Below are 27038 nucleotides of genomic sequence, written 5' to 3' on the forward strand. Positions count from 1 at the left end.
ACGAAGCAACAGTCAGCCTTCATCACTCTAGGTCTTTGGTGTCAGTTTGGTGTGTCTGGGCTATTGGACATAGCCAGTAATTAGCCGTTGAAAATGCCAGTAAGTAAACAAAGGCCCACGGTAGACATCACAAAATCTAATTAAAAACAACCAAAAAAAAAGATAATCCATCATTGCTTAATTACTACCCTCCAAATGTGATTATTGGTTAGAATATTTGATTAGTAAGTGGGACTCAAAATTGAGGTTGTGAAATGGATAAAGACCTTTTCCACTGCATACACTTACATAGACACAGATCAATGTATCTATATAGCCCAAGATCACAAATCATCAATTTTCCCCAAGGGGCTTCCCCAAGTCTGTACAGTATACGGCACCCTCCATCCTTAGACGCTTGCAATGTTTCATATGTAGATAAAATGTCTTTGTTAGAATTTGTTATTGAAATATGTTGACTAACGTATCCTTTTTTCTCCTCCCTGTTCCCTCTCTGCTGTCATCCACAGGTAACCGTTTCTTCCTGACCTCATTTGGCGCTCTGTATATCTCAGAAGTGCAGAAGGAAGATGCTCTGTCCACCTACCGCTGCATCACAAAGCACAAGTACAGTGGAGAGACTCGCCAGAGCAATGGAGCTAGGCTCTCTGTTATGGGTAGGCAAAATTTACTCACCATTTCTACTCGTAGTAGTTGCTAAATGCCAGAGCAAAAAATGTCAAAAAATGAGTGTATAACCAGTGGCATGGCTTTTACAGTGGTTTCCCTCAGTGGGCTTACAAGACAGAGTTGTGAGTTTTTGTTTAATAGGAGTATTTCAACATTGTGAGAAGATCAGATCCACAAAGTAAATATCAAGTGAGAGCCAGGAGACAATTAGCTTAGCTGAGTAAAAAGACTGAAAATAAGGTGAAACTGCCAATCTGACTTAACAAAATGCTTGCATCATACTTTTACCAAAGTAAAAAAAAAACAACAAAAAAAAACATGTCATGCCATGAGCAGTTATGTGCCAAACAGAAGAATGTATTTGCAATGCTCAGTCACTTCCTGAAGTTTCTTTCTCATTGAGCAGTTGCTCGACAACCACTGACCTTGACCTCACTGACCTTGAAATCAGGACTTTATAACTTGGTTTTAGTTTGACAAGCATTCACTTGTGATGTGCTATTGTGTGTAGTTTTTTATGTGTGATGTATTTTTGTGTAGTTGCATTGTCTGTCTCATGTCTTCTTTGTATCACTTATATTAGGTGTTATTGTGTGTATTATTTGTCTTGCATGCTTTTTATTTTCCTTTGTTTTTGTTTTTGTACAAATTAACGTTATGACGTTATTGTGCTGTGTCATTGTTCTGACCTGTTGATAGACTGCAAATGCAAATAAGCTCTAAGATATAATCTGGTACAGTGCATTAAATGGTAACATTTATGTTTTTAACTGTACATGGTTCCTTTTAAATACATGTAATACATAATAAATAATAAGTAACCAGCAAAAACAGAAAGTTACAAGGCAGGGTCAAAAAATTATGCAGCACATAACTCAGAGCCATGCAAACTGTTTTCCTCCTTTTCTAGTCTTTGTGCTAAGCTTACCCTTTGCTAGAGGTAGCACAATATTTACTGTACACAAATTTGGTAAACAGCAAAGGAATGCCCCGCCTTCCTCTGCCTACCTCTGCCTCACTTTGCCTCTGATTGGCTTACCTTGACATTCTTACCCTAACCAATCCCATTCCTTTGGCCTAAAACTACCCAAATTCAACCAATGAAGGCAGCGAGTACTAGCATCTCATAGGGAGAGTAGGGAGTTTCGTTCCCTCGCTATTGTAGGATTTGAAAATGTTCTTACTGTACAGACATAAGACTGGTATCAATCTTCTTATCCAACTCTGCAAAAAAAGAGCAGATTTTAAAGGATCTAAAAATTGGTCAAAATGCTGCTGAAAATATAATCATAAAATAATGTTTTGCCTACAGACCCTACGGAGTCCACCCCGTCAGTGTTGGACAGTTTCCAGTCCGGTGAGGTGCAGGTGGGGCACAGCGTGGAGCTGCCCTGCATTGCATCCGGATACCCAAACCCCACCATCAGATGGCTTAAAGATGGTCGGCCATTACCTGCAGACTCCCGCTGGACACGGCGCATTACTGGCCTCACCGTTTCCGACTTGAGGCTCGAGGACAGTGGCAACTACATCTGTGAGGTCACCAATAGCTTCGGCTCCAAAGAGGTGACCGGTCACCTTAATGTGATAGGTGGGTAAAAGACTGAATTGCAAATTTCTTAAAGGAATATTTCAACCAGCTTTATATCAAGACATTGTGGGTAATATGTGTAGATGACCTGTGGTAAACTTCCCTCCATCTGACCAGGGCCTAGATATTATTCCCCCACAACCACCTCCAAATAACATAAATCATTCGGAGGAGTTTCCCTGGCTCTCAGGCTGTTGCTCGAACTACAGGCAGTACTTCTACACTTTCCACCATCCGTGCAGCCAATAGCGCAGACAACGAGTATACAGCTGATCAAGAAAGTTGCCCACCACTCTCTCTTCCTCTCAAACTCAGACTGAAATCTAATTCAATGGTAAAACCAGGCAGTGCTGATTGAACATAAATCAAGATTATGTTACTGCACTGCCTACTTCTTTTCCAAAATGTTTTCAGAAACATCTTTAAATGCCATATTTAGCTGTAATAGCGAGAGTCTGTGAACAGATAGTGGGCGTCATACTGTTTCCTGCACAGTGAAAATGGAGGCTAAAAAAAACAGAGATCAAACAGCAAAACTAGGCAGCTGTGATTAAATATAAACCAAAATTCCTTTTTCTGTATTGCGTATTAATCATCTCAAATGTTTTCAAAAACAATTTTTTAGCTTACCGTTCAACTATAATACAAGATTGCAAGCAGCCATTGTCTGATTTGGACCAGTCTGTATTTCGTCACCCACCAGCAGGAGCGTTTATTGGCGCACTGCGTACTGGTAGTTGTAGGTTTTCTACCTCTTGAGCAAAAGCGTCCTATTTCTCCATTGTCTCTGGTCATGTAGCACCAATTTCAACTAAACCAGTATCAGTGTCTTTCTGCTGCCGAGACAGCCTAGTTTTGTGTGAGGGCTCTGTTTATATAGGCAAAATACATATTTTAAGTCCCGTGACCAAACAAAGTGTCACTGATCACTTCATAACCTCCACTGTTCTACGCTGACAGTTGGAGCAAAAGAGTGAGACAGACAGAAGTAATGAATGTGATGTCAGGTCATGGACAGGCATGATGGAGACATCATTTAAGCTCTGTTGGCTTTGCCCTGGCCCCGTGCCTCCTACACGCCCCCCTTCAACCCGCCCTCGTCAGGGATGATCGTGAGCTTGATCTCCAAGGACGGCTTGTTCCCCTGCTGTGCTCTCAAACCCCAGCGAGACGTCGCTACGGTGACAGAGCAGAACGGTGGTCGTGCAGGTCTGTCGCTCTGTTTACCAAGGACGTGAGAGAAAGGGAGGAGAGACAGAGAGATTTTTTTTGTGTGTGTATGAATGAGAGAGATGCAAGGAGGTGACAGGGGCTGGGAAGATGGCATGCTTGTGGAGAAAATAAGGAAGGAGGTGGAGGATGGTGGAGGGAAGAGACGTGGTTGGGAAAAGGGTGAAGTTAGTGGACACTGGGCAGACTGGCCACAGGGCACATCACCACATAACCCACAAACCTCCTATGACAGGGTATAGAGGGTGGTACACACACACACACACACACACACACACACACACATTTGTGCACACATTTACAGTACATGCACTTAATGCCCCTGTTGAAAGTCTTACACATGCACATGCACTGTCACTCCCTCACACACATTCAGCAGCCTCCAGCGCTTAACACCAGCTGCTTTATTGCTCACTGACATTTTCTCCCCTTTCTCTCTTTCCGTCTCGCGTTTCCTCGCTGCTTAGCACATACACAGGCAATGGCAGAAATCCTGACACGCAAACAAATACACAATCACACCAAAATATGACTTGTGTTGCCTGGTCAAAGCAGCGTGACTCAATTCAAATGGCTTTCATTCAGTAATTCCAGTGATACAAGCAGGTCTTGTACCTATGACTGACATTTCAAAAAGTACCTTCTCCTATTGCTTTTTTTTTTACCTGCTCTGCTTGGTCCTACTTTTATTTCTAGAGCCACTGCGGGTCACCTTGTCTCCCAAGAATCTGAAGACGGGGATCAGCAGCACAGTCATCCTATCTTGTGCTGTCCAGGGTTCCCCGCACTTTACGGTGTCCTGGTACCGTAACACAGAATCAGTCCTGCCCGATCAGCACTTTTCCATCCAGGGGGCTCACAATGAGACACTGTTCATTTCCGCTGCACAAAAGAGACACTCGGGAGCTTACCAGTGCTTTGCCACACGCAAGGGCCAAACCGCCCAGGACTTCTCCATCATACTGCTTGAAGGTGAGGAAACAAGGACCATACTGTACAATCATGAATGTCTATGTCACAAGAACTCAATTATTGTGCTATTATGCCATATTATACTATCAGGCTTGGAATGACTTGGTGTTTCTTTTTAGGGAGATGCAATTAGAACTCAGGTGTCCATAACCAACAAGCTTTTTAGACCTAGAGAGAGATGACTGATTGCTCAATATAATCAAACATAGATCTAAACCCTCTGTCTGGTATTCATGGAGAATGGGAAACAATAGGATCGATACAGGCAGGTGATCCATATACTCCTAAAATATAGAAACAATGAAGGAAATGTTTTTTTAAAGAAACCTTCAATGTAGTGGCTAAATCATTTGAAGAGCCAACAGTTTTGCTATTTCCACCTTAGTTATTTGTACCAATTTGTAATTAGCCAATGTGACTATCAACACCCTGGGTGTATATTCCATGGAGTCCAAGTAACGTTGAAATACGGCATTAACACAAACCATTCTGTTCTGCTAAAGTTTATGTACACAGTGTGTATTCAGCAGCTTTATACAATCCAAAAACTGAATACAATTAGTCAACTAAGTCTTAAAATTACAAGCCAACTTTGACTTACATAGAACTTCTAGGTCTCCTGCGTGGATGTCCTGTGCTTTACACACTCCCCCTCCAGATCTTATTACTTCCATGGACTGTGCCAGTCTTTATTCTACCTCACCTGACTTTCTGTCACTACATTTGTTGTTTGTTTTTTTTAATCTCTTTTAATTTTTTAAGCAAATATAGACACCATTCTTTTTATACTTAGTGAAAAAATAAGTATGCATGGTTCACATTACATATTTACATCCACCAAGAATGCTGTCGAGAAAGTTATATTATGCTTCTACTTCATATGTACAGTTTTGTGTCTGTGTATGTGTTTCCAGTTATGTCAGTATTTTTATTTTAAACAAAATTAGACTGACACATTGGCAATTGAATAGCAATTCTGTTACTGTGTATTTCTTGTAGTTTAATCTCTTGTAGTTTTAGTCTCAATAATTTACAATTATCATTAATTTTGCAACATTAACTACATGCCCTCATACACACTTATGACAACATGCAAACATATTGTATCTGCATTTGTTTGTGGTAATTTTAGCATGCAGATAGATTGCCTATATTATGTTGCAGCTCTATTCATATGATTGAAAATTAGCGTTACTCTTCCATTCAGGGCCTTACAAAAACAAAAATGCTCATACGCTTTCACTTTGCAGAGTATAGTGATGTAGTCTCTTGTTGAATAAAGTCCAGCCTCTTCATTTTTTCCACCATTATTCTCATTCTAACTCAGTGTAACAAACTGTTACTATTTGTTTTTAAATTCACAACTCTTGACTTATGTTTCTCAGATGGCACACCACGCATAGTGGCCTCCTTCAGCGAGAGGGTGGTGGTCCCGGGTGAGCCGTTTTCCCTGATGTGCGCTGCCAAAGGAGCACCCCCTCCCACCATCACCTGGACCCTGGACGATGAGCCTGTGGCCCGGGACCTGTCGCGTGTCAGAGCCAGCCAGTACACGCTCTCAGACGGCAGCACTGTGAGCCATGTCAACGTCAGCAGCCCGCAGATTCGTGATGGAGGAGTGTATCGGTGCGCCGCACGAAACTCGGCCGGTAGCGCCGAGTACCAAGCGCGCATAAACGTAAGAGGTGCCTGTCTACTTTTCAATATCAGTCATACAGAGGCTTCTCACAGCCTGACCCCTACCCCTACCCTGACCCATATCCTATCCTGTACCCTTCTTTATCTCTACCTCTATCTCTGTATATGTGTTTAACTTTCATTTAGATATTTTTTGTTTTTCCTTCTTTTTGTTCTGTCTGTCAATCTTTAATTATCTACAGTAGTCAGTATATGTTTGTCTCTTTCTCTCTTTCTTTTTTTGAAGTCTGTCACCTCAGGCTTATTGTCCTGTTGTCTCACTTATTCTCTCGCACATCTGCCTTCGTGAAAGCACACATATGAACACATCGACCAACTGCACCTATCTGTATACACACATAGACATGTTTACGGGCAGAGGAAATGTTAAAATAGAGAGACTGTAGCCTAACACATGGAGAGAAAGAGTGGTTAAGGAGTGGAAGAAAGATTAAGGGAATTATGGGACAAATGGATGAAGAAACTTTAGAGAAGAAAGAAACAGATGGCCAGAGATGGAGGGAAGAGAGAGAATATGAGAAAGAAATGAGAGAAGAGGATTGAGGAGGGAGGATTGCCTGTGTCTGGTGGGGGAGTGATGGTGAACTCTGGTGACAGGACTGGTGATGTCACTGTCGTCGGAGAAGACAAGGATGAGGAGTGACACCGATGGACAGGGCTGTCTCTCTCTCTCTCTCTCTCTCTCTCTCTCTTTTTTTCCTCCATCCTTCAGTAAGAAGTGCAGTTGTGACATGTGAGTCTGCTTTAAGGAGATGTGCCAGAACAATCATTGGAGTGAGAATGAGCCCCACTGCCAGAGAGCTTCAGCCCTGTATGCAACATATACAACCAATACACACATATAGCCACACATGAAAAAACAGTAACATACTAGTACACTTACCCACTCACTAAAATCACATACACTCAACTTATCCCATTCAGCGAGAGGCCAACAGCAAAAATACCCAGCCGTGCAGACAGCTGAACACACATGCACGTGTATACTGTATATGTGTTTGTGTGTGTCTGAGTGTGTGTCTGTGCGACGATGCTACTGAATAATACATCTTTCACTCGTCAGAGCTGTGACTTCAAAGCTCAGCACACGCTGAGAAAGGGAGGAGAGAGAGAGAAGCGGGGGTAGTAGGGCTGGAAGGAGAGACAAAAACAAAGATACAAGACGAACAATAGTGAGAAGGTCAGAGAAGAAGTGCCAGATGATTGAGTGATAGCTCCCAGTGTCTTCCAGTAATTCTGAACACATTTTGTGTCCGTCTTACCGTCTGTCTGCCTGCTGGCCCACAGCCCTCAGTTTCTGTCTTTTAGCAATGATACATGACCAACATATTGTGGCAGTCAAGCTTTATTTTTGTCATATATTTGTATTTTTTGGGACATCATTTACATGTATTTTGTTCATGGTAGACTTCGAAATACCTATCGTGGTCAGTATTTCTCAGTCTTATTGCCTCTCAAAATACTTTAGCTGGTGTTGCATGACCTTCGTAGAGTTCACAGCATAAATGTTGACAGAGCAAATGTTCATTAGTTAAAACGAAAAAGAAAACAATGTATTTGTTAACCTGTGCAAATACTGGAAATGCATAGCAATTTATCCATGCCCTACACTGAATAAAAAATGCATTGCACACATATGGACGCAAATACTTAATTTTTTGGTTGTTGAATTAACCTAACATTGCAAAAGCAATGCAACTTTAGCATTCAAAGTCCTCAACAGAACTAGGATCCTGTAGTTCCTGCAGCACCAGGGCCAGGTTAGGGTCAATAGGTACAAATGACCCTGCCCAAAAGCTCAGGGGGAGCCCAAGCAAAGCTTTATGCACCACTGTGGTACTAGAGTGGGTGTGGATTAGGGGAACAATTTAGGATTTTTTTTGTCCATTAATCCTAATGACTGGCCTGTGCAGCACCCAATACCAATGTTGCAGGTGTAGGAGACTTTTGTCATAATACAGAATGAAAATGTGTAGATGAAAACATGTAACGCTGCTAATATTGGGCTTATGAAGTACAAAATTAAATTAAGTGTCACAGTAGTTTTCCTTATCGGTTTCACTTTCCTCTCTCGTGCACTCTTTTTAGACTAGTTGTGTTGTCGGTTATATTAAATGCTGGTTTGTTTAAATGTCACTAACATTAAATGAATTCGCCATAGCTAATCCAATCTGACCTGTAAACAATAACACTGTCGCTGCTGCTCTGAAGTCTGGCATTCCTATATTCCTGTATTTGGTTTGTGTTACTCTGGGAAACAATGTGAACTGGCAGAAAAACAGGAGCGTGATCTATAACATTTTCACACTCTATTTGTTCCTTCCTGCCTAAATATGAAACTATGTAACTTCAAAGGGCATTGATAAAGCTTATTTTTAGTTACCATCTTATAAAGGTAGCTCAATAAACAGCTGAGTAACTGCCTTTCTCTAGACTTAAAATTCCATAAGATCCACATGTTTCCTGGATAGACTACACAGATTTTCTACTGAAAACAAAAATTGTGCAGGAGTGTCCCGGTACTCCTCCAGAAAAAGAAGAATTGAAGCTGCTTTTTAACATTAAGGCAAGACACTCTAACCTCTTTCTCTTCCCCTTCCACTATACATGCTTTTTTCCTCTTCTGTCCCTTTCCTACTTCCCAACTCCCCTCCCTATCCCCCCTTCCGTTTATTTCTAAAATTCCATGACCCGCTCCTGACACCATCAGCTAATCTTTTTTCCCTCTCTTTTCTTTTTCTGCTCAACCCATCTCTCTGTCTTCCTATCCATCCACTTCTCTATCTCTGTCTTTCTCTCTGTCTCTCTCTGTCTTTCCTGTAGGTCCACCGAGGATTCGACCTATGAAGAACATCACTGCAGTGGCAGGAAGAAACTCTTTCATAAACTGCCGTGTGATTGGGTACCCTTATTACTCAATCAACTGGTACAAGGAGGGGCTTCTGCTACCTGACAATCATCGCCAGGTGGAAATTGATTTCTGAATTTCTGCTAAAAGAAAAAAATGTATCAGAACTTATTTTCTGTATAGCACTGCACAGCATGAAAAGACAGGATATAGTTATATAGTTATATAGTGTTAGTCAAAGATCAGTTTGTTCTTATTTACCATCTCTGAGGGTAACATTGCTGTTGTCTGTTCAGGTGGTGTATGAGAACGGGACTCTGAAGCTCAGCGATGTTCAGAAGGGGATGGACGAGGGGGCCTACGTCTGCAGCGTGCTCATCCAACCACAGCTCTTTATCACACAGACTGTCTATGTCACTGTCAAAGGTCAGTCACAGGGTTGATTGTTTTAAAAGTAATAACTGTATTTCAAAGGTTTTTACACATGAGCACCATGGACAGTCACATAGATGTTGCTAAAATTTTTTGGAGGTTTCCCCATGAGCTGAATGTACTGTAAGTAAAATGATAAACTGAGTTGTAGTTCTCAGTCTAGGTGTGTTTTGTGGGGCCATACTGAAAATGCAGTTAAAAAAATATGAATGTTAAAGAGGGTGATTGTGAGAGGGAAAGAGAGCGACTAAGACTGGTTATGAGCAGAAGGGTGTGAGTGAAACAGAGGGAGAGGAAAGAAGAAAGCTGTATGTATTGCCTCTAATAACCCCTGATTAAGGGGCGGAGTGGCCTGGTGCGTACTCCCAACCACTCAGCAATTACATAGAGCAAGAGTGCTATCGTATACGATTTGTGTGTGTGCATGCCATACACATGCACATAGGTGTGTGCATAACAGAGTGAGTGTCCCGTATATATTCTGTACGTCACCTTGTATGTTATTTTGCTCTGGTCTGTGAAACCATGACATGTTTGTTTTAGCAAGTTGTCGAGTGTGGGTTCGGGTTGTGTGTGCATTTCGACTTGACATTAGCAGATGTGTGAAATTTATGGCACTCGATTGTCTTCTTAGCACTTTTCTGCACGTGTGTGTGTGTGCATTTGCTGCGTGTGGGTGTAGGTATGTGCTTGTATGAATGTGTGCTCGTCATGTCTCTGATTTAATTAGATGAATTTTAACGAGGCCCAGATTAAATCCCCCAGATGTCTCAGCTGTAACCCTCCACCATCACCACCACCCTCCCCTCCTCCCCTACTCCAAACCACCACCATCACCTCCGCCGCTCTCCATAGCAACACCGTTCTTCCCCCTGCGGATGGGGCTCTAATTAGAGCAGCTATTATGGGCTGGCTTTAGCAGGGCAGGGTGGGGTGGAGTGGAGGAACTGGTAGGGGGCACAGGCGTCTGCAGAGTGGGTAGTGGGCTAGTAGGCCAGGTTGTGATGTTTTGAAAGCTTTGGGGATCCAGGGTTATAAGAGACTCAGAAAATCAGACATACAGATGGACCATTAGTTTATCAATTAGTCTGGTGAAAATGACAGATTCTGAACCATGCCCTGTAAAGAAAATTTCACTCTGTCTTTATGTCTCCCTCCTCTGTACGTTTCTCCCTCCACCTGTTCTTCCTTTACATCACTCACTCTCCCACCTCATGTCCTTTCGATGCCCCCGAATCTTCAAATCTGTGTCTACCCATATTCTCCCTGTCTTTACATCTGACTTTCTCTTTTCTCTATCCTTCACTTATTCATATCTGCCTCAAATCTCTGTCTTCACCTCTTTCTCACCCCACTCATTTAAACAACCCTCTAACTGTTTTCATTCATCTTTTTTTCTTTATTTCCATTCCCTCTTTGCCTTATTCTCTCTTCTCTCTGTCTACCCTTTATTTCACCCTGTTGCCTGTCCTTGCCTTTTTCTCTCCCCCACTATATTTTCCACGACTTGATCTGCCTGCTCTATCTCCTTTTACTTATCTCCTTTTATCTCATTTCACTATTTTCCCCTCAATTACTGTCCCTACTACATTTCTATTTACTCGCTCTTCCCCTCTCTGCACATCTTGCACCCTATCACTCTCCTTCCTTCACTTGCTCTTTTGCTCACTCTTTCATCCTCCCTACCCCTCTCAGTTCCTCCACTGATCCAGCCATTTGACTTTCCACCAACTTCCATCGGCAAATTGATGTACATCGCCTGTGTGGTGTCGTCTGGAGACATGCCCATACGCATCACATGGCGCAAGGACGGGCAGGAGATTGTGCCCTCCTCGGGCATCACCATTGACACAAAGGAGTTCATGAGCTCTCTCCAGATATCCAAGGTGTCGCTCAAACATAATGGCAACTACACCTGCATCGCCAGCAATGATGCTGCCACTGTCAGCACGGAGAGGCAGCTCACAGTAACAGGTAAGGAAAGAAGGAGTGAGAGAAGATGGAGAATATGAAAGTGAAGTTTTAGAAGGGTCAAAGGGGTCAGAAGGGGATTATCTTAAAATAGCACTGCAGTGTTTCAGTATTGCATTTCAACATAGTTGGGTCATTTAGAAGATTTAAAAACACACGGTCAAAACTAAGGGTGCAAAGGCTGATATGTCCTTACTTTTATTCCCTGCTATTCTGGGATGATGATTCACTGATTCATTCACTTCCCATAATGCACCTCAACGTCTTTCAAATTCTGCGACCTCCAGGTTGTTACAGACTTTCTGCGAAGCTGAATGATTGAATAAATTACTCAGACTCAGACTCCAAAGCTATACAGTATAACTAGCTTTGGATTGTTTCCTGTGACTCATGCTTAGACATGTAAAATCAGCAGTGGTGTACAATTTCATGGCACTTTAAAGGGGAACTTTGATATTGTTCAACCTAAATAGAGTCTTCTTACGTTTTTTTGTGTCTGAGTGACCAATGAAGTATCACCAGTATTGGGGAACAGTTGTGCAGCCACAGGGGCAAAACAGACTGCAATGGAACCCCTATGGGCACTTGTGCTCCATCAATTTACATCCACCAAAGTGCTTGGTTTTGCCACTGAGAGGCTAAGATTGTCGTAAGTGTCTGACAACATAATGAAAAGAACTACAGAGAAAATGAGACATTTTTCCTTACCATTTGCTAGTTTATTTGTTATTGTGACCAAGTCTCGCTCAAGGAGAGGTCTTGTTATGAAATCTTGCAAGAGGTGACTTGTTGCAGGAAGAAAATGATGGAAACGCTGGTGACAGTTGGAGAAGTGAGTACCGGGAAGAGTTTGTTGTACTGGCATATAGAAAGCGTAGCTTAGTGTTATCTTAAATACTTCAACGTCAAATGTTTTACTGATTTCTATAATGTGGAGAAGTCAGTGAAATTTCAGAATGGACAACACCGTCTGCAAAGCACAGGAAAAACAAACAGTCCAACAGAATGGCAGGACAGCAAAATCAAAAGTGATGATTAATGGTTTACAAATAATTTAATAAAATATATAAAATAAAATTAAATGACTCCTATAATGTCATTAATTGTCCAGATTGCCCACTATTTTGTCCTTGTGCAAGAGAGTATGTAACATCTGGTTCCAAATTCTGTCATGGAGGACAGCAAAAAAGTACAGTTTTTAACTTCAACAGCAATGCTATCTACTGCTGCCGTCTACTGTTCTCTGCTGGCCTCACCTAATTTTCTCAACTTGCTCTTGGCCACTAAAATGATTTAGGGTCCACCATCCACCTGATTCCATTTGGACACAGCAAAGAGACACTTAATATTGTTGTTGTTTTTTTTTTTATTTGTCAGCCATTTGTATATATATATATATATATATATATATATATATATATATATATATAATTTATGTAATATGTCACAATAATAGTTTAAATGTAGTGTTAAAGCCTTATTGTTGAAAAGGTTTCTAATTTAACCATTGTTTACTTGAGCGGCAGGAAACATTTGTAATGATTCCGTAGTAGAAATCAACAAATTACATTTCTGTGTTTTTTTATTCACTTCTTTCTTGTGTCCTTCTTCCCTCAGTGCCTCCTCGGTTTGTGGTTCAGCCCAACAATCAGGATGGGATCTATGGGAAGGCTGGGATCCTAAACTGTTCAGTAGATGGTTACCCTCCTCCTAAGGTCATGTGGAAGCATGCCAAAGGTGCACTAGGTACATCACCCATGTTTCCTTCTTTATCTGTGTACTGTGACTTGTCTCTCTGCAGGTTTCCATTAACCATCAAATTGCACAAATTAAAATTGCAAATATCAAATACAGCTAATGAAAACAATTTCGAAAAAAACTCCCATTAATCTGCAAAAAAAGTTTAGGCTTGCATGAGATGGTATTTCTGCCAATTCTAAAAAGCCATAATTCACAAAACTGCAAAGGAAAACACTTTTCTGGCTTTATAGGTCACATGATGCTTTGGTTAGGCTCTTGTCAATAGGAACTGGCTCCCTTCAAAAGTTGAGCAGATCATCCGGAAGTTTTGAATCCACAATTTCTCTTTGAAATCGTGGACTATCACTTCCCAGAAATCCCTCATACATGGACACTCCCACGTATAAGGGGCTTGCCTTTCCATTATTGCTTATATAACACACCTATGTCGCCTTTGATTGGAAATAATGACGGCTAGTGCGGTGACTGCAATAGAAATAAACCTGTTATTGCTTTGAACATCCATCGCCATGCTTCTTTGAATGTCATCGCAAAAATTGTGTTTTATTGACATTTTGAAAATATTGCTTAAGTTTCATGCAAATCTGTAGTGGAAACCTGCCTACTGTCAGCTTTTCTTGGCATATTGGCATATTCATAGGTTCATGCTGTCCATGGTAAATCTTATAATGTTCAGTTCATTATAATCTTCTCTGTCTCTTTCTGCCCAGCGGGAATAGGGAATCCGCAGCAGTACCACCCAGTGCCTCTGACGGGCCGTATCCAGATCATGAGTAACGGCTCTCTGCTCATCAGACATGTCCTGGAAGAGGATCGTGGCTTCTACCTCTGTCAGGCCTCCAATGGTGTGGGCTCAGACATCAGCAAGAGCATGGTCCTCACCGTTAAAAGTGAGTATACAAACTCGCACAGGCTAATGTAGCAGTTTATGAGTTTTCCATGGCATAGATGACTCCAGTGTGGCCATCTGGGATGCTCCAGTGCTCTCTATCGGTCTTCATGCACACACTCGCTAACTGTGTCAAACCAATGAGCCAGCTCTCACTACTCTCCCTGCGCTCTGTGGGCATGAGCTCACACACATACATGCACACTGATGAATTGGTGGAGCAAAGGTGACCATGGAGGCAAGAGTGAAACAATAAAGAACAGTGAGCGAGAGAAGGGTGTGTGTGTGTGTGTCTGTGTCTGTGTGTGTGTGTGTGTGTGCGTGTGTGCGTGTGTGCGTGTGTGTGCGTGTGTGTGTGTGTGTGTGTGTGTGTGTGTGTGCGTATGTGTGCGTGTGTGTGCGTGTTTATGGGTGTGTGACAGGCAGTGAGAAAGCGAGCAACTAAGCGATTGATCTTTTGACTCTTGGGATCTGTCTACAGACAATCAAAAAAACACTTTGAGCTTAATTTTTTCCCCACGCATGTCCATCTCTCTCATCCTGCCCTCGCAGTCAGTAACACCCTATGTAATGCAATTTGAACATGCATGGGGAAAAAATACACACACACACACACACACACACACACACACACACAGATTGCTGGCAAGTCAAGAGGGCAATGTACTTTGCAGTATACAGCACTGTGACCTTACAAAACAGCTATACCCTGAGAAGAGATGTTAACACTTCATATCTGTCTTCTTTTGACACTTGCACACAAAGAACACATATAACCAGCTTCACTTAAATACAACCACTAGTTTCACCATGTTCTGTTATCACAGGATTCCCCGCTCTCTCTGTCTCTCTCCCTCTTGCTCTCTTGCTCCTGCTGGTGTTAGTGTTATTGATTGAACCGTTCCTCTCCTCTGCCTCCCTCAATTCTGTCTGTTTTGCTCAGCGGAGAGGGAGGAAAAGGGGAAAAGAGGGAGGGTGAGATGAATAAGTGATGAAAACAAAACAGCAGAATCCTCCTCAGATCGGTATTGTGTGTCAGTGTGTGTGGTGGCCAGAGAAGATTGTGAGTGTACATGTAAGGTAGAGTGTATCTCTTTCGCCTCTTCATTCACTGAGACCTGCGTGTTAACTATTGGAGAATGAGAGAGGAGGTTTATTGACTTTACCTCATTGACCATAGCTCTTCATTACTCTGCTGCAGTGGAACTTGGCTACTCTGAACTCCACCTTTTTAACTTTCGACTGTCCTACCCTTCTCCTCTCCGCTCTTTCTCTGCGTCCTCTCTTTCCACTTAAACCCCCCCTTATTACCTAATACTTAATACCTAATTATACACTTACTCCATCTTTTCCTCCCCCTTCTTCCTCTTTATCTGCCTCTGTCATCTAATTTCCCCCTCATCATCTAAATTGTCCTTAAACTCCATTCTCCTTCTCCTTCCAGTCCCAGCAATGATCACCAGTCACCCCAACACTACCATGGCTAAGAAGGGTCACTTGAAGGAGCTGAACTGCACAGCCAGGGGAGAATGGCCCATCATCATCCGCTGGGAGAGAGGTGACACGGTCATTGACCCTGACCGCAACCCCCGATACTCCATTACCACCAGTCCAAATGAGAAGACAGATGAGGTGTTGTCTACGCTCAAGGTAAGAAGCTCTTATATATGATAGAGCATCTAATTGATTAAATCAGACAGCAATATCTTTACGACTCTTACTTGACATGTGGATAGCTTTTGCTGTTCTCTTTTGTTTGTTGGAGCTCTGTTTTAATGAGTCAAGGTAGCAAAGAGCACATTGTAGTTTATTTCTGTTGCTTGAATTATGTGAAATCACAGTGAGATAAGACAGAGTCAATTATCGTGATTGTGTATTAGAGGTTGTTTAAGGATGATAACAGCCATGACCTGCCTAATACATTGGTGTTCTCCAAGCAACATCATCGTATTTTGTTATGGAGTCCTGACAAACATATCCTGGGAGCAAACTAATATTCATTTCTTGGACATCCAGAGTTGGGATACGGCAGCCTAACATACAAAAAAGGATGATGTCTCTTTATGAATTAAATTAAAATTAAACACACATTTCTGGACATACCGAAGGTCAGAATGTCATGATTCTGCTCCACCACAACATGTTGGTCATGGCAGCCACAGGTTTACCTCTACTGCATCTAAAAACTAGAAAATTTCAGTCATATGTACCATAGTACAGATGGAGATGATGCACATGGTGATGCACTGCTTTCAGATGATGATACTCAGAAAGGGTCACCCTCTCAGCAAGGAGCTCAGTGATTTCAAGAGGAGCTGAGTCAACTGTGTGTCGTCATCATCCAGTTGGTTTGTTGGCACCCGAGTGCAGAAGTAGAAAAAGGTTTTGGAGTGCGTTACTGATTTATCATTTCCGTACCTGAGGGCTTTGAGGAAACACCTTTGTCAACTAAAGTGACAAAAATAGCACAGAGGTGTGTCACCACTGGACAGGTAACATTCCCCCTATTGCACCTCTCCTCCCTATTAAGTTTACTGTGCTAGGGCTTTTCCATTGGCACTTTTGGCCGTGCCGAGTCAAACCATGCCATATTGATTTGCATTTTGATTACCAGTTTAAACACACAGAGTCATGCTTGAGATAGACCATCTCCATTGTCAATGCCCTCGACTGCCTCCAAGCTTGTTGTGGTGACATCACATGGGCTTTGTCATTATTATTCCGTGTCAACTTTCCGTAATGATTCAGCAATAAGTTAAAATAAAATGCATCCCAAATAAAGAAATTGTCAGAAGTGAATATGGCAACTTCGACCACTCCATTTGTTTTTATTGGGTCTCCTGTATGACATAGGCTTAAGTGAAGATTGGATCTTCAAGCACTTAAAAAATGCATTTGAATTTTAAGTGGCTTATGTAACTGCAAATATTTTCTTACTTGGATAAGAAAAGTGGTGGAGTGTCATTTTGGCGCATTCTGACAGCACCACACCTATGCTCTCTAAACATTGTAAGCAAGCAGGAGGAGATTAGCATCTGGCAACTTTTCATGTAGTGCCAAGAACAAATTTAAAAAAACAACAGTACAAGAAAGTTGCTGACCACAAAAACACCAGCAGGGCAGGCAGAAAAACGTTTTGTTGATTCAAAGCACAAGCCCGTCATCAATTAAAGACACCTTTAAGCAGGTAGTCCTGTTGTTTGGAGATGCAAATCCCTGCCAAGGCAAGCCAAGCCAGCAAGTGTGTATGGGCAAGGGCTATGAGTCACCTAAGTACCAGATATGCACAGTAGAGGAAAAACTCTTACCTGGCCTCTTGCCCATCACAAAGCTGTGCTTCACACAGTTTTCCCGCACAAAGATAGAGTTGTTTGTCTCCATGTCATTTCTCTTTCTACCTTTCTCCCTACAGCTAAAGCCAGCAGAGCGTGAGGATTCAGTTTTTTTCTCCTGTCATGCCATCAACTCTTATGGAGAAGGACGAGGCCTTATCCAGCTCACTGTGCAAGGTAACCACTCCTGTACAAATGCACGTACCGTACCATCTGCTCTTTATATTGATAAAAGCTACACAGTCCTGCTCTTCCTTTTTTGCAACCAGAACTGTCTCACTTTTGGTGCTGCCTTCTCTTCCTTTATTTTGTCTTCCTCCCTTTTTTCCATCCCTCAATTTTAAATCCTTAGAGCCTCCAGACCCTCCAGAGTTGGAGGTGCGGGAAGTGAAAGATCGCAGTATGAATCTCCGCTGGACGCAAAGATTTGATGGAAACAGTGTCATTACCTCCTACGATATTGAGTATAAAAACAAGACAGGTATGTGAAGAGTGTATACTTCATTTTACAGAAAATGAAGATAGAAAAATGTTATACTCCACTGAGCAGTTGCCCCCTTTTTTTATTATTTAAAACACTGCAGAATATATTGTAAATGACTGTCACAGACAAAATACAAGCATTTTACAGGACTTTTCTGTGGTAAGATTATAGAGGGAAAAAATAAGACTTCATATTGTGTAAGAGTGAAAAAATACACATTCCCACATAAATGATCTTTTTCTTGAAGTGGGAAAAATGGTGACAAACTCTGTAAGTCAAAATTCTCCTCTTTTTTTTTTGAAAGACACTTGGGAGCTGAAGCACGCCACTCGAAACATCTCCCCCACCAACAATCAGGCCAACATAGTGGACCTTCACCCTGCCTCTGTGTACAGCATCCGCATGTACTCTTACAATTCGATAGGCAAAAGTGAGGCCAGTAAGGAACTCACCATCAGCACAGAGGAAGCACGTAAGTATCTTGTCAACACTGCACTAATATGAGCTAATATTTCACTTATGCTTGCAACAGTAGCTCTTAGTCAATGCAACTGTGTTGCCACCGACATCTGTCCTTGATAAGAATTTTGTATTGAAACTCTGTTTCAATGAAAGAAAAAAAAAAAACATCTTTGAAAGTTGTAGATAAGAATATTTTAGGGCCACAAGACTGACTTGAAACAAAAAAAAGCCTCATTATGTTTTTTGACAGTAGTAAAATGCCTCTGCCTCAACCCCTCTGACTCTCTGCAGAGCCTGATGGTCCTCCTATGGAGGTAATCCTGCAGCCAGTGACCTCTCAGAGTATCAGGGTCACGTGGAAGGTAAAGTATTACATTGTCTGCCTTCTGACCAGCAATCTTCTTCCTTAAAGATTATTTGTGTAACATTTGACTTATCTCACCCAATCAAGTTTTTGCTACTTGTCCTGATTCCTTTTCTGTGCATTTTGTTTGTGCAGGTGGGTGAATGGTCATGTACTTTGTGAACAGGAATACATTATGTCAGTACAATGTTTCTGTTTTCCCAGGCTCCCAGGAAGGAGCTGCAGAACGGGGTGATCCGTGGTTACCAGATCGGTTACAGGGAGAATGGCCCAGGCAGTAACGGCCAGTATAGCATTGTGGAGATGAAGGCCACCGGAGACAGTGAGGTCTACACCCTAGACAACCTGAAGAAGTTTGCCCAATATGGTGTGGTTGTCCAGGCGTTCAACAGAGCCGGCACAGGGCCCTCCAGCTCCGAGATCAATGCTACAACACTGGAAGATGGTAAGGACTTGATAAACAACACACATCTCAACATGTATATAAAGGAATTTATTGCCCCTTGGTGTGTTTCTGAGTGTAAATGGGGTATTTTACTGACCAGCAGCAAAAAGGGAAACAGGTTAAACAGCATGATTCATTAAATACAGTGAAAGAGTAAATTGTCATACCTGTGAAATATTACCCTGTCTGCTTTGGCTTTGATTTACACTTACTGCACTTTTACTGTTGCCATTGTTCTTTTTGCTGTCTGGCTGTCTGATCCATGCCAAATCATGCCATGCTTTGTAACGTAAAATTACTACATTCTTTCTCTTCTTTCAACTAGAATGAGTGCTGGCTGCTGGCATCCAATTGCTTTTCACAAATATCAAGGACACACATAGTCTCATAGATGCAGGACAAATTCAGCATTGCTGCAGAGAGGATTAAGTGATCTGTGTAGAGTGAGACATGCGAAGATACTGCCATGCTCACTTATGGCTATGGGGTAGTTTGGCTAAACGAATGAATAAATAAATGAATGAATGAATGAACTACAAAAGCACTTGTGGAGCAGAAGCCCCATCCTAGGTTGCACAATCCTCAACAATGTTTAGACATTTTATAAAACTGCATCCAGCTGCGAGTACACATAAAATGTGCATACATGTGCTAGATTTTTACTCTGTTTTGGTAAGCACAGTACTATTAAAAATGCACAAAAATGTTCAATAGCTCCAAGTCTTGCAATCTTAAGGTTTTTTTTTAAAAAAAAAGTTCATTCTTCCTGGATTACATACCTCTATCCTGAACAAAACCTTTCCAGTCACCTTATACCAAATTTCATTGAATTTGATTTGATATCATGTTTACACATAGAAAACCTTTAGCATGATATCAAATCAAATTCAATTTATAGTCTTGTAGAAAAGTTATCCCTCTCAATAACCACTTATGACCCACTAGAAGTGTGTGATGGTGTATATAACTGCAGAGATCCAGCCCTCTGCCTGCAATTTCTTATTTTCTTCTTATTTTGCTATGTTTGGGTTATTACTGGACACAGCGTGCAGTTGAGGTTTTATAAAAGGGAGCATCTAGGTGCCAGACCAGAAGACATCCAAAAATTGCACACAGCACCGAAAAAGTGTAAAGATAGCGAGGCAAAAAGCCAAGCAGACAAAGCAAGGGTTGGCTTTCACTTTCACTGGTGTTACTGTTTACACAGGGTCTTTGTAAGTTCTTAAAATGTCTGAAAATGTCTTAAATACAATGTCATAAATAGTTGGCCCTAAAATTAACTAAGTAGTCTTAATTCTGAATTTGTTAATTGACAAAACATTTTATTTAATTTTGATTAATATTTAATTATCCATCAAGCTCTTCTGCATGGAAGTTCAAATGTATCCTTAAACCTACCACTGAACCTTATACAGTTTTTACTTTGTACTTGGCAAAATGAAGATGAAGCTAACTCACTTTAACCAACTCTGCACAGGACCAACCAAATACAATAACTATTTACTTTTATATTTACCTGTGATGCATGAATAAGAAAGAGATGTCCAAAAATCAGTCTTAAACATACTTAAAAATTGTCTTAAACATTAAATGTAAGTGTCTGATAGAGATACTGTTAAAAACTGTAGTCCACAGTACCAAAGTATGCCTTTGACTAAAAGATAAAGGGCCAAAAACATCCACAAACTCCTTCGTGGAAGGACTGACAGGAGTAACTTCTTAGATCTATATTTTTAATCAAAAGAGTTTTGTTTTTGTTTGTTTTTCTAAACATAAGTGATCACAAATCCAATTACTCTCAAAAATATGAAAATGCAAAAATGTGTGTGAGGCTGAAGGAAGTCTTGAGGGATTGATGGAAGGGGCTAGTCGAAAGGCAATAAGAGATTAGATCACTGGACTGCATTTAGTTTGTGCATCAGACTTCCAGAGGCTCTAATTTATGAGGCAATGCAGCTTTTTCCTTTTATTATTTTCTTTAAAAGCCATATTTTCTCTAGCATTAATGGACTTGACCACAGAGGAAGGTGACATGTTAACAACACACCAATAAATGCACTGTATTTAGAAAAAGAGGTTGTGCTTCAACAATTACATTCTTAGTGGAGAACTAAATCCAAAAAAGCAGTGAGCTTTTTCCAAAAATTAAAAAGTTTGTACATCTCAAGTCTTCAAGCCAAGGAGGACAAAATACTTACATTCCACTCATTTATTTGACCAAATAAATTTCAATTTTTTGGAGTAAGCACATCAATAAATGCATCTTTAAAATAAAAAAAGATACTCAATTCCATGTTTATATCATCATATTCTCTCAAGCTGACTTCAAATTATTCGTCATGTGCTCTTTGTTCATTAGTGTTTAGCTACAGCTAATTTGACCAATTCATGTTCTGTATCAACACATGCCACCTCTCTAAATCTCTATCACACTTCATCCACAATTGCTTTTCCTAGTTTTTCTCTCTGTGGAAACAAACACACACACGCACACACACACCTACCTACACACAGACACACAGACACACACACACACACACACACACACACACACACACACACACACACACACACACACACACACAACACACACACCTACCTACACACAGACACAGACACAGACACACACACACACACACACACACACACACACACACACACACACACACACACACACACACGTCACATACATACTTGTCCACCCAGTGAACAGTTGGCTGAGCCCCATTGGTCCAGAGTAGACAGAGCCCTCCAGTTCTTCCCTATGGCTGTCACCGTGGCGACAGTGATATTGATGGCCATTATGATAATAGTGATAACAACAAGCATACTAAAAATAATTATAATTAGCTTGTCTCTGTGTCTGTCTCTCTCTCTCTCGTTCCCTCTGCTGCTTCCTGCTGTAATTATCCACAGCTGAGCGCATTGTCTCTCTGCTCCCTCTTTTCATCTTTTTCTGCCCTTCCCTTGCTCCCCTTGCTTTTAACTCTCTTCCTCCCTTCCTCCCTTCTTCCTCTGCCCTTCACCCCCATCTCCTCCTCTCTGTAGCCCCAGTCCAAAACTGCCTTTCATTATGTTCCTGTATCTTTTTTTTACTCCCCAAATTATGCACTTATTTATATAATAGGTTATTTTACACATCAACAACCTTGATGTGCTTTCTTCATCCGTCATTTACCCACCTTCCTTTGTCCTTTTAACCCTACATAAGCCCAACTGCTGAAAGTTTGGAGTCACTCAAACCAGCTCACCTTTTTGTCCACATTCTCTTTTAATCTTTATTTCTCTTCTCGTAAAGGTCTGACTGGGAAGGGAGGAACTGGGCTGTGTTTTGTTGCCTTCTAATTATTTAGCCTAAAGGTTTATTCATGCAAAACCCTGTTTTCGGTTTTCTAATCCTCCTTTCTCCTCTCCCTCCCTTCCTTCGTCCTCCTCCCCACCTCCTCTCCCTTCACCAGCTGCAGAGAAATTCCCTGGTGGACTTGGCCCAATCTCTCTCTTTCATTGCTCTCTGTCTTTCACTCGCCTCTCTTCCTCTCTTCCTGCACCCTCCTCTCACAAGTTGACTTCTGTTCATCTTCAACAGTGTGCGTTATTCAAAGCCTGAAAGACTAATGGTCAGTGGTAGCCAATAGAAGAGACACCTGGGCTGGCGGGGACAGAGGGAGGCTTGTACAGAGAAAGAGAGACGGTGGTTGTAGAAATGGGCCTATACATCAGGCTGGATGCATGTCATGAGCTTTTTATCTATCGCTAGCCTGTTTACTGGCTTCAGGTTTGATATGGAAATTTAGGGTTTCAGAGAGGGTGTATTTATTTGTTAATTTATTTATCCATTTATTTATTTATCAGCCAATGCAGTCCTAATTTTGAGAAGACAATGGCAGCCTTTGCTGTAACGTAAGAAAAATTTATATTTTACACAACTAATAACCTCTTAAACCCTACTGACTGTGTGCTCGACCACCAATCACAGATTCTTTTGTTTTTTAAACACACAGATTTTTGCAGATTTTGCTCATTTTAACTAGCTTTGTATTAGAGCAAACAGGAATTGGGCGCCATATTGTTTCCTGTATTGTAAAAAATAAGGCTAAAAATATAGAGAACAAGCTGTAAAATTAAGCAGTGCTTATCAAATACATGCCAAGATATTATTATTGCATGCCTATTTCACCCTTTAATTGTTAAATAAGTGTGTTACCAGCCACCCACAGAATTGTTTCCTGTGGAAAAACTGCCAAACTGACATTATGCCATCCACCAGTGGGAGCCTTTATTAGTCCGGTACAGTGCAGTGCATTCTGGTTGTTGTAGGTTTTCTGTCTGACGAGCAAAAACAAATGCCAATGCCCTTTTCCTCCTTTTTTTTTTTTTTTTAAGATGTCATGCTGCACCAATTTCACCAAGTATTTGCATCTGTATAGTCAGCCCAGTTGTATGATAAGGCCATCTTTACAGCAGTAAAATACTTCTTAAAAGGGGACATTAGGGTAAAGTTTTCAACAATACCTAATGTAAATGTGGGGAAATGTAGCATCATATATAGACATTATATAGCATCAGAGATAGGCTGGAACAATCTGATACAGATTATATATGTGATAATGAATGTCACAATGTGAAATAAGATCAAACCTCAAAGCTACTTCAAGGATTCAAGGAAACTAGACAATGTTCATATTGTTGGTATTATATTGGTATCATATTAATGATCACATTGTTTAGGCAATGTATCCTAACTTCTAACTTCTCTGTCCTTCTTTGTCTTTAGTGCCCAGCCAGCCTCCTCAGAATGTGCGAGCCATTTCTGTAACATCAGACGAGGCAGTGATTACATGGGCTGAACCCCCCAGGATGACGCTGCATGGCGTATTGAAGGGATATCGCGTAGTGTTCTGGGCTGTCTTTCCAGATGGAGGTGCGTTTAATTTGTCTATAATCCTTTAGACACCATGACTGGTAACAGTTTAACAGTCGGTCTGAAATCATTCTGTCTTTTGCTTATTCAGAATGGGGTGAAATGCAAAATATCACAACCACCAAGGAGCAGGTGGAGCTCAGAGGCCTGGAGAAGTTCACCAACTACAGCATCCAGGTTCTGGCCTACACCCAGGCTGGAGACGGGGTCCGTAGCAACGTCCTGTACATCCAAACTCGTGAAGACTGTGAGTCCACATTTTCCGAATTCTTTCTTTAAAGATAAACCAAATAAGGAATTGTTCTGTCATATGCTTTGACCAAACCTTTGGGGCAGGTCTGAGGGCTGTTATTCTTGGTTTAGGCTGCAGTGCGGGAGGCAGAGAGCCAGGGGAGGCAGAGGGGGTCTTTGTAAGGCTGAGGTTGCTGATTAAAACCTCTTTGTGCTCTGATGTGCCATTACCAGTGCTAATGAGAATTAAGAAGCCAAAAAGTGTGTGTGAGTGTGTGTGGTTAAGGAGCCTAAGGGTGTGAGTCTGTGCATGTGAATATGCGGAAGTGTCGAGGGGCTGTTAAATGTGTGTTTGCATGTGTACGGTGTCTTAGCATTGGTGTGCGTGTTCGGATGCATGTGTGTACATGCGCTATTGTTTGTGTGCAAGTCTAGCTCAGCACCCAGCACAAGGAGAGGGATTAATTCTTTGTGGCTTAGAGAGAATTAATTTTGTGCTTACACTGGCGGGCTGTGGATTACATCCGTATCCGCCTCTCCTCTCCCTCCCTGGGGCCACGCAGAGGAGGAGGCAGGCGTCTGGAGATGGAGAAAATGAGGGGAAAGAGGGAGCGCAGGATAGTGGAAGGGTGGGGGGGAGCATAGATTCTAAGAAGTGTCATTTCAGAAAAGGCCTTTATTCTCTTTTCCTCACTATATCTCCATTTTATGAGCTGGCCTTGCCGCAATAGCTCTTCAAATATGTGTGTTGTGTTAGTCTTTGAGTGTGTGTGTGTGTGTGTGTGTGTGTGTGTGTGTGTGTATGTATGAGTGAGTGTGTGTGCTTATCAGGGGCAAACTGAGTGTCTTTTTTGCCCTGATGTGGGTTGACACTGTGTCCAGGGGCAACCTCTTCACATACGTTCAGTGCTCTCTGTGTCTCCCTTCCCTTTGCCCTCAGTTGTATCTGCAGCATATGGAGAAGTGTTTGCAGTGGAACTGTGCAAACAGACAGTTCTCAGCCTGCCTTTTCTTCTGCGTCTGTCTCTTAAACACAAAGACAGTACTCAGTAAGAATTGGAGTGAAGAAGACAGAGATCTATCATTAACCCCTTGAAACCTTAGCAAAAGGTTTTATTTCTTTTAAAAGAAAGCCAATGTGACAAAAAGCAAAATTGATGGGAAAGAACAAATAAAGTCTGTACACTAGTGCATGCTCCCAAATTTATTCGATTACCTCCACACATGTGATGTTTCAGGCATTAGCCCTTCATAAGACACATGTTTTTACTTGGTGAAAAAACAAACAAACAGCAAAATAATATTTTTTTTGCATCATTTTCTAGTAAATCTAGTAAATTATTCCCTTTTCTTTTAAACAAATTTTAATTTAGTTAAAAAGAGGGGCACACATTAGCAGGTGTCTGCAGCCATACAGCATTGTAAAAACACAGATTTTTAATGTTTATTCAGTGTTGGTGCCATTTTTTAATGTAGAGGAAGAGACCTTTGAGGATAATTCAGCTCCCAGATAAAAGTTTACACTTGGCACATGAGAGACGTTTCAGCTTCCTGCGTTCTGAAATCCTCAATGATGCCACCAAATTCTACACACTGTTCCTAAAGTGTGAAAAATATTTATTAAATTATATTTTTTTACGCAAACAAGTTGCTGGTCAAGTAAGCAATAATCTAAATTGTGATTTTCACATGGAAACATGATACATTAGCAAAGAAGGTTGATACTGTGTAGTTCTAATCTGAGCTGGGGACAGGTGCAGGACAAGGGACACAAACAGAGGGAAAACGAGGCAGTTCACTTTAATTAATCTGCCAATCATTTTCTCAATTAATTGTTTGGTTTACAGGGTGTCAGGAAATTGTAAAAAATGCCCATTATAATTTCCCAAACCCAAGGCTGACCTTTTCAAATTGCTTGTTTTGCCAAACCAACAGTCCCAGACCCAATGAGAGTCCGTTTACTCTCATAGAAAATAAGAATACCAGAAAACTGTCACATTTCAGGACCTGAAACCAATTGATATTTGGCTTTTTTCTTTTAAAAAATGGTCAAAATATAAGTTTTGCCTCAGTCTCCATGCACATCAAATATTGCATGCTAAATTGCTTGATAAAGACCGTGATGATTATTTATTTAATTATTTTAAAATTATTTTAGGGCATTTTTTTCCGTAACTGATAGGTCAGCTAAGTCAGAAAAGAAAAGTAGGCAAGAGAGGAGGGATGACAACCAGCAAATGGCCAGAGGATGGAATCTAACCCGGGTTGCTAAAGGGGCCTCAGTGTATACGTGGCGCACACTCTACCAGGTTAACTAGAGGTAGTCAAATAGCGTGCTTCTTTTAATTGAGTTGGCTGAATTGCCAACCCCGTCAAAAACACTGTGCACAATCTCACCACACCACACTATATGGGTTGTGTCTGCTGCAGTAGTGGGCCAATCATATGTCACATTTAAAGAATGTTTGTGGTGATTGGCTGCAACCAAAACCAGTATTTTTTTTTCTAGATCTGAATCCAAAAATAATAGAATGCAGGTATTGTTTGACTGGAAAACTTTAGATTATCCTTGGTACTGGTTTATTTTGGTTGATACCTCAAAAGTACTGAGTTCTGATACCCAGCCTCAAACTCAATCTTGCAATATTCCAAATAATACGGGAGGAAAAGTTGAAAATTAGAAAAATTTAAATAATAAGTACTTGCACCAAGTCTGTTCTTTTTCTGTAACAAAACAT

At 41.3% G+C, this 27038-nt stretch overlaps 1 protein-coding gene across 1 annotated transcript in view; it reads left to right on the forward strand.

Moving 5' to 3' along the window:
• Window positions 1-508: 508 nt before the first annotated feature.
• Window positions 509-27038, forward strand: part of LOC121943642 (Down syndrome cell adhesion molecule-like protein 1 homolog) — a 45555-nt gene continuing 19025 nt past the window's right edge. The window contains exons 1-17 of the mRNA XM_042487218.1: window positions 509-656; window positions 1982-2260; window positions 4187-4462; window positions 5848-6147; window positions 8984-9126; window positions 9305-9434; window positions 11136-11414; window positions 13029-13157; window positions 13883-14062; window positions 15506-15711; window positions 17474-17570; window positions 17746-17874; window positions 18182-18349; window positions 18631-18701; window positions 18908-19148; window positions 23923-24069; window positions 24161-24316. Of these exons, the coding sequence (XP_042343152.1) occupies window positions 653-656; window positions 1982-2260; window positions 4187-4462; window positions 5848-6147; window positions 8984-9126; window positions 9305-9434; window positions 11136-11414; window positions 13029-13157; window positions 13883-14062; window positions 15506-15711; window positions 17474-17570; window positions 17746-17874; window positions 18182-18349; window positions 18631-18701; window positions 18908-19148; window positions 23923-24069; window positions 24161-24316 (2935 nt within the window). The 5' untranslated portion in view covers window positions 509-652. The remainder of the gene's footprint in view (window positions 657-1981; window positions 2261-4186; window positions 4463-5847; window positions 6148-8983; window positions 9127-9304; window positions 9435-11135; window positions 11415-13028; window positions 13158-13882; window positions 14063-15505; window positions 15712-17473; window positions 17571-17745; window positions 17875-18181; window positions 18350-18630; window positions 18702-18907; window positions 19149-23922; window positions 24070-24160; window positions 24317-27038) is intronic.

This window comes from Plectropomus leopardus, chromosome 5 (assembly GCF_008729295.1).
Source record: "Plectropomus leopardus isolate mb chromosome 5, YSFRI_Pleo_2.0, whole genome shotgun sequence".
In the NCBI taxonomy this organism is placed as follows: domain Eukaryota; kingdom Metazoa; phylum Chordata; class Actinopteri; order Perciformes; family Serranidae; genus Plectropomus; species Plectropomus leopardus.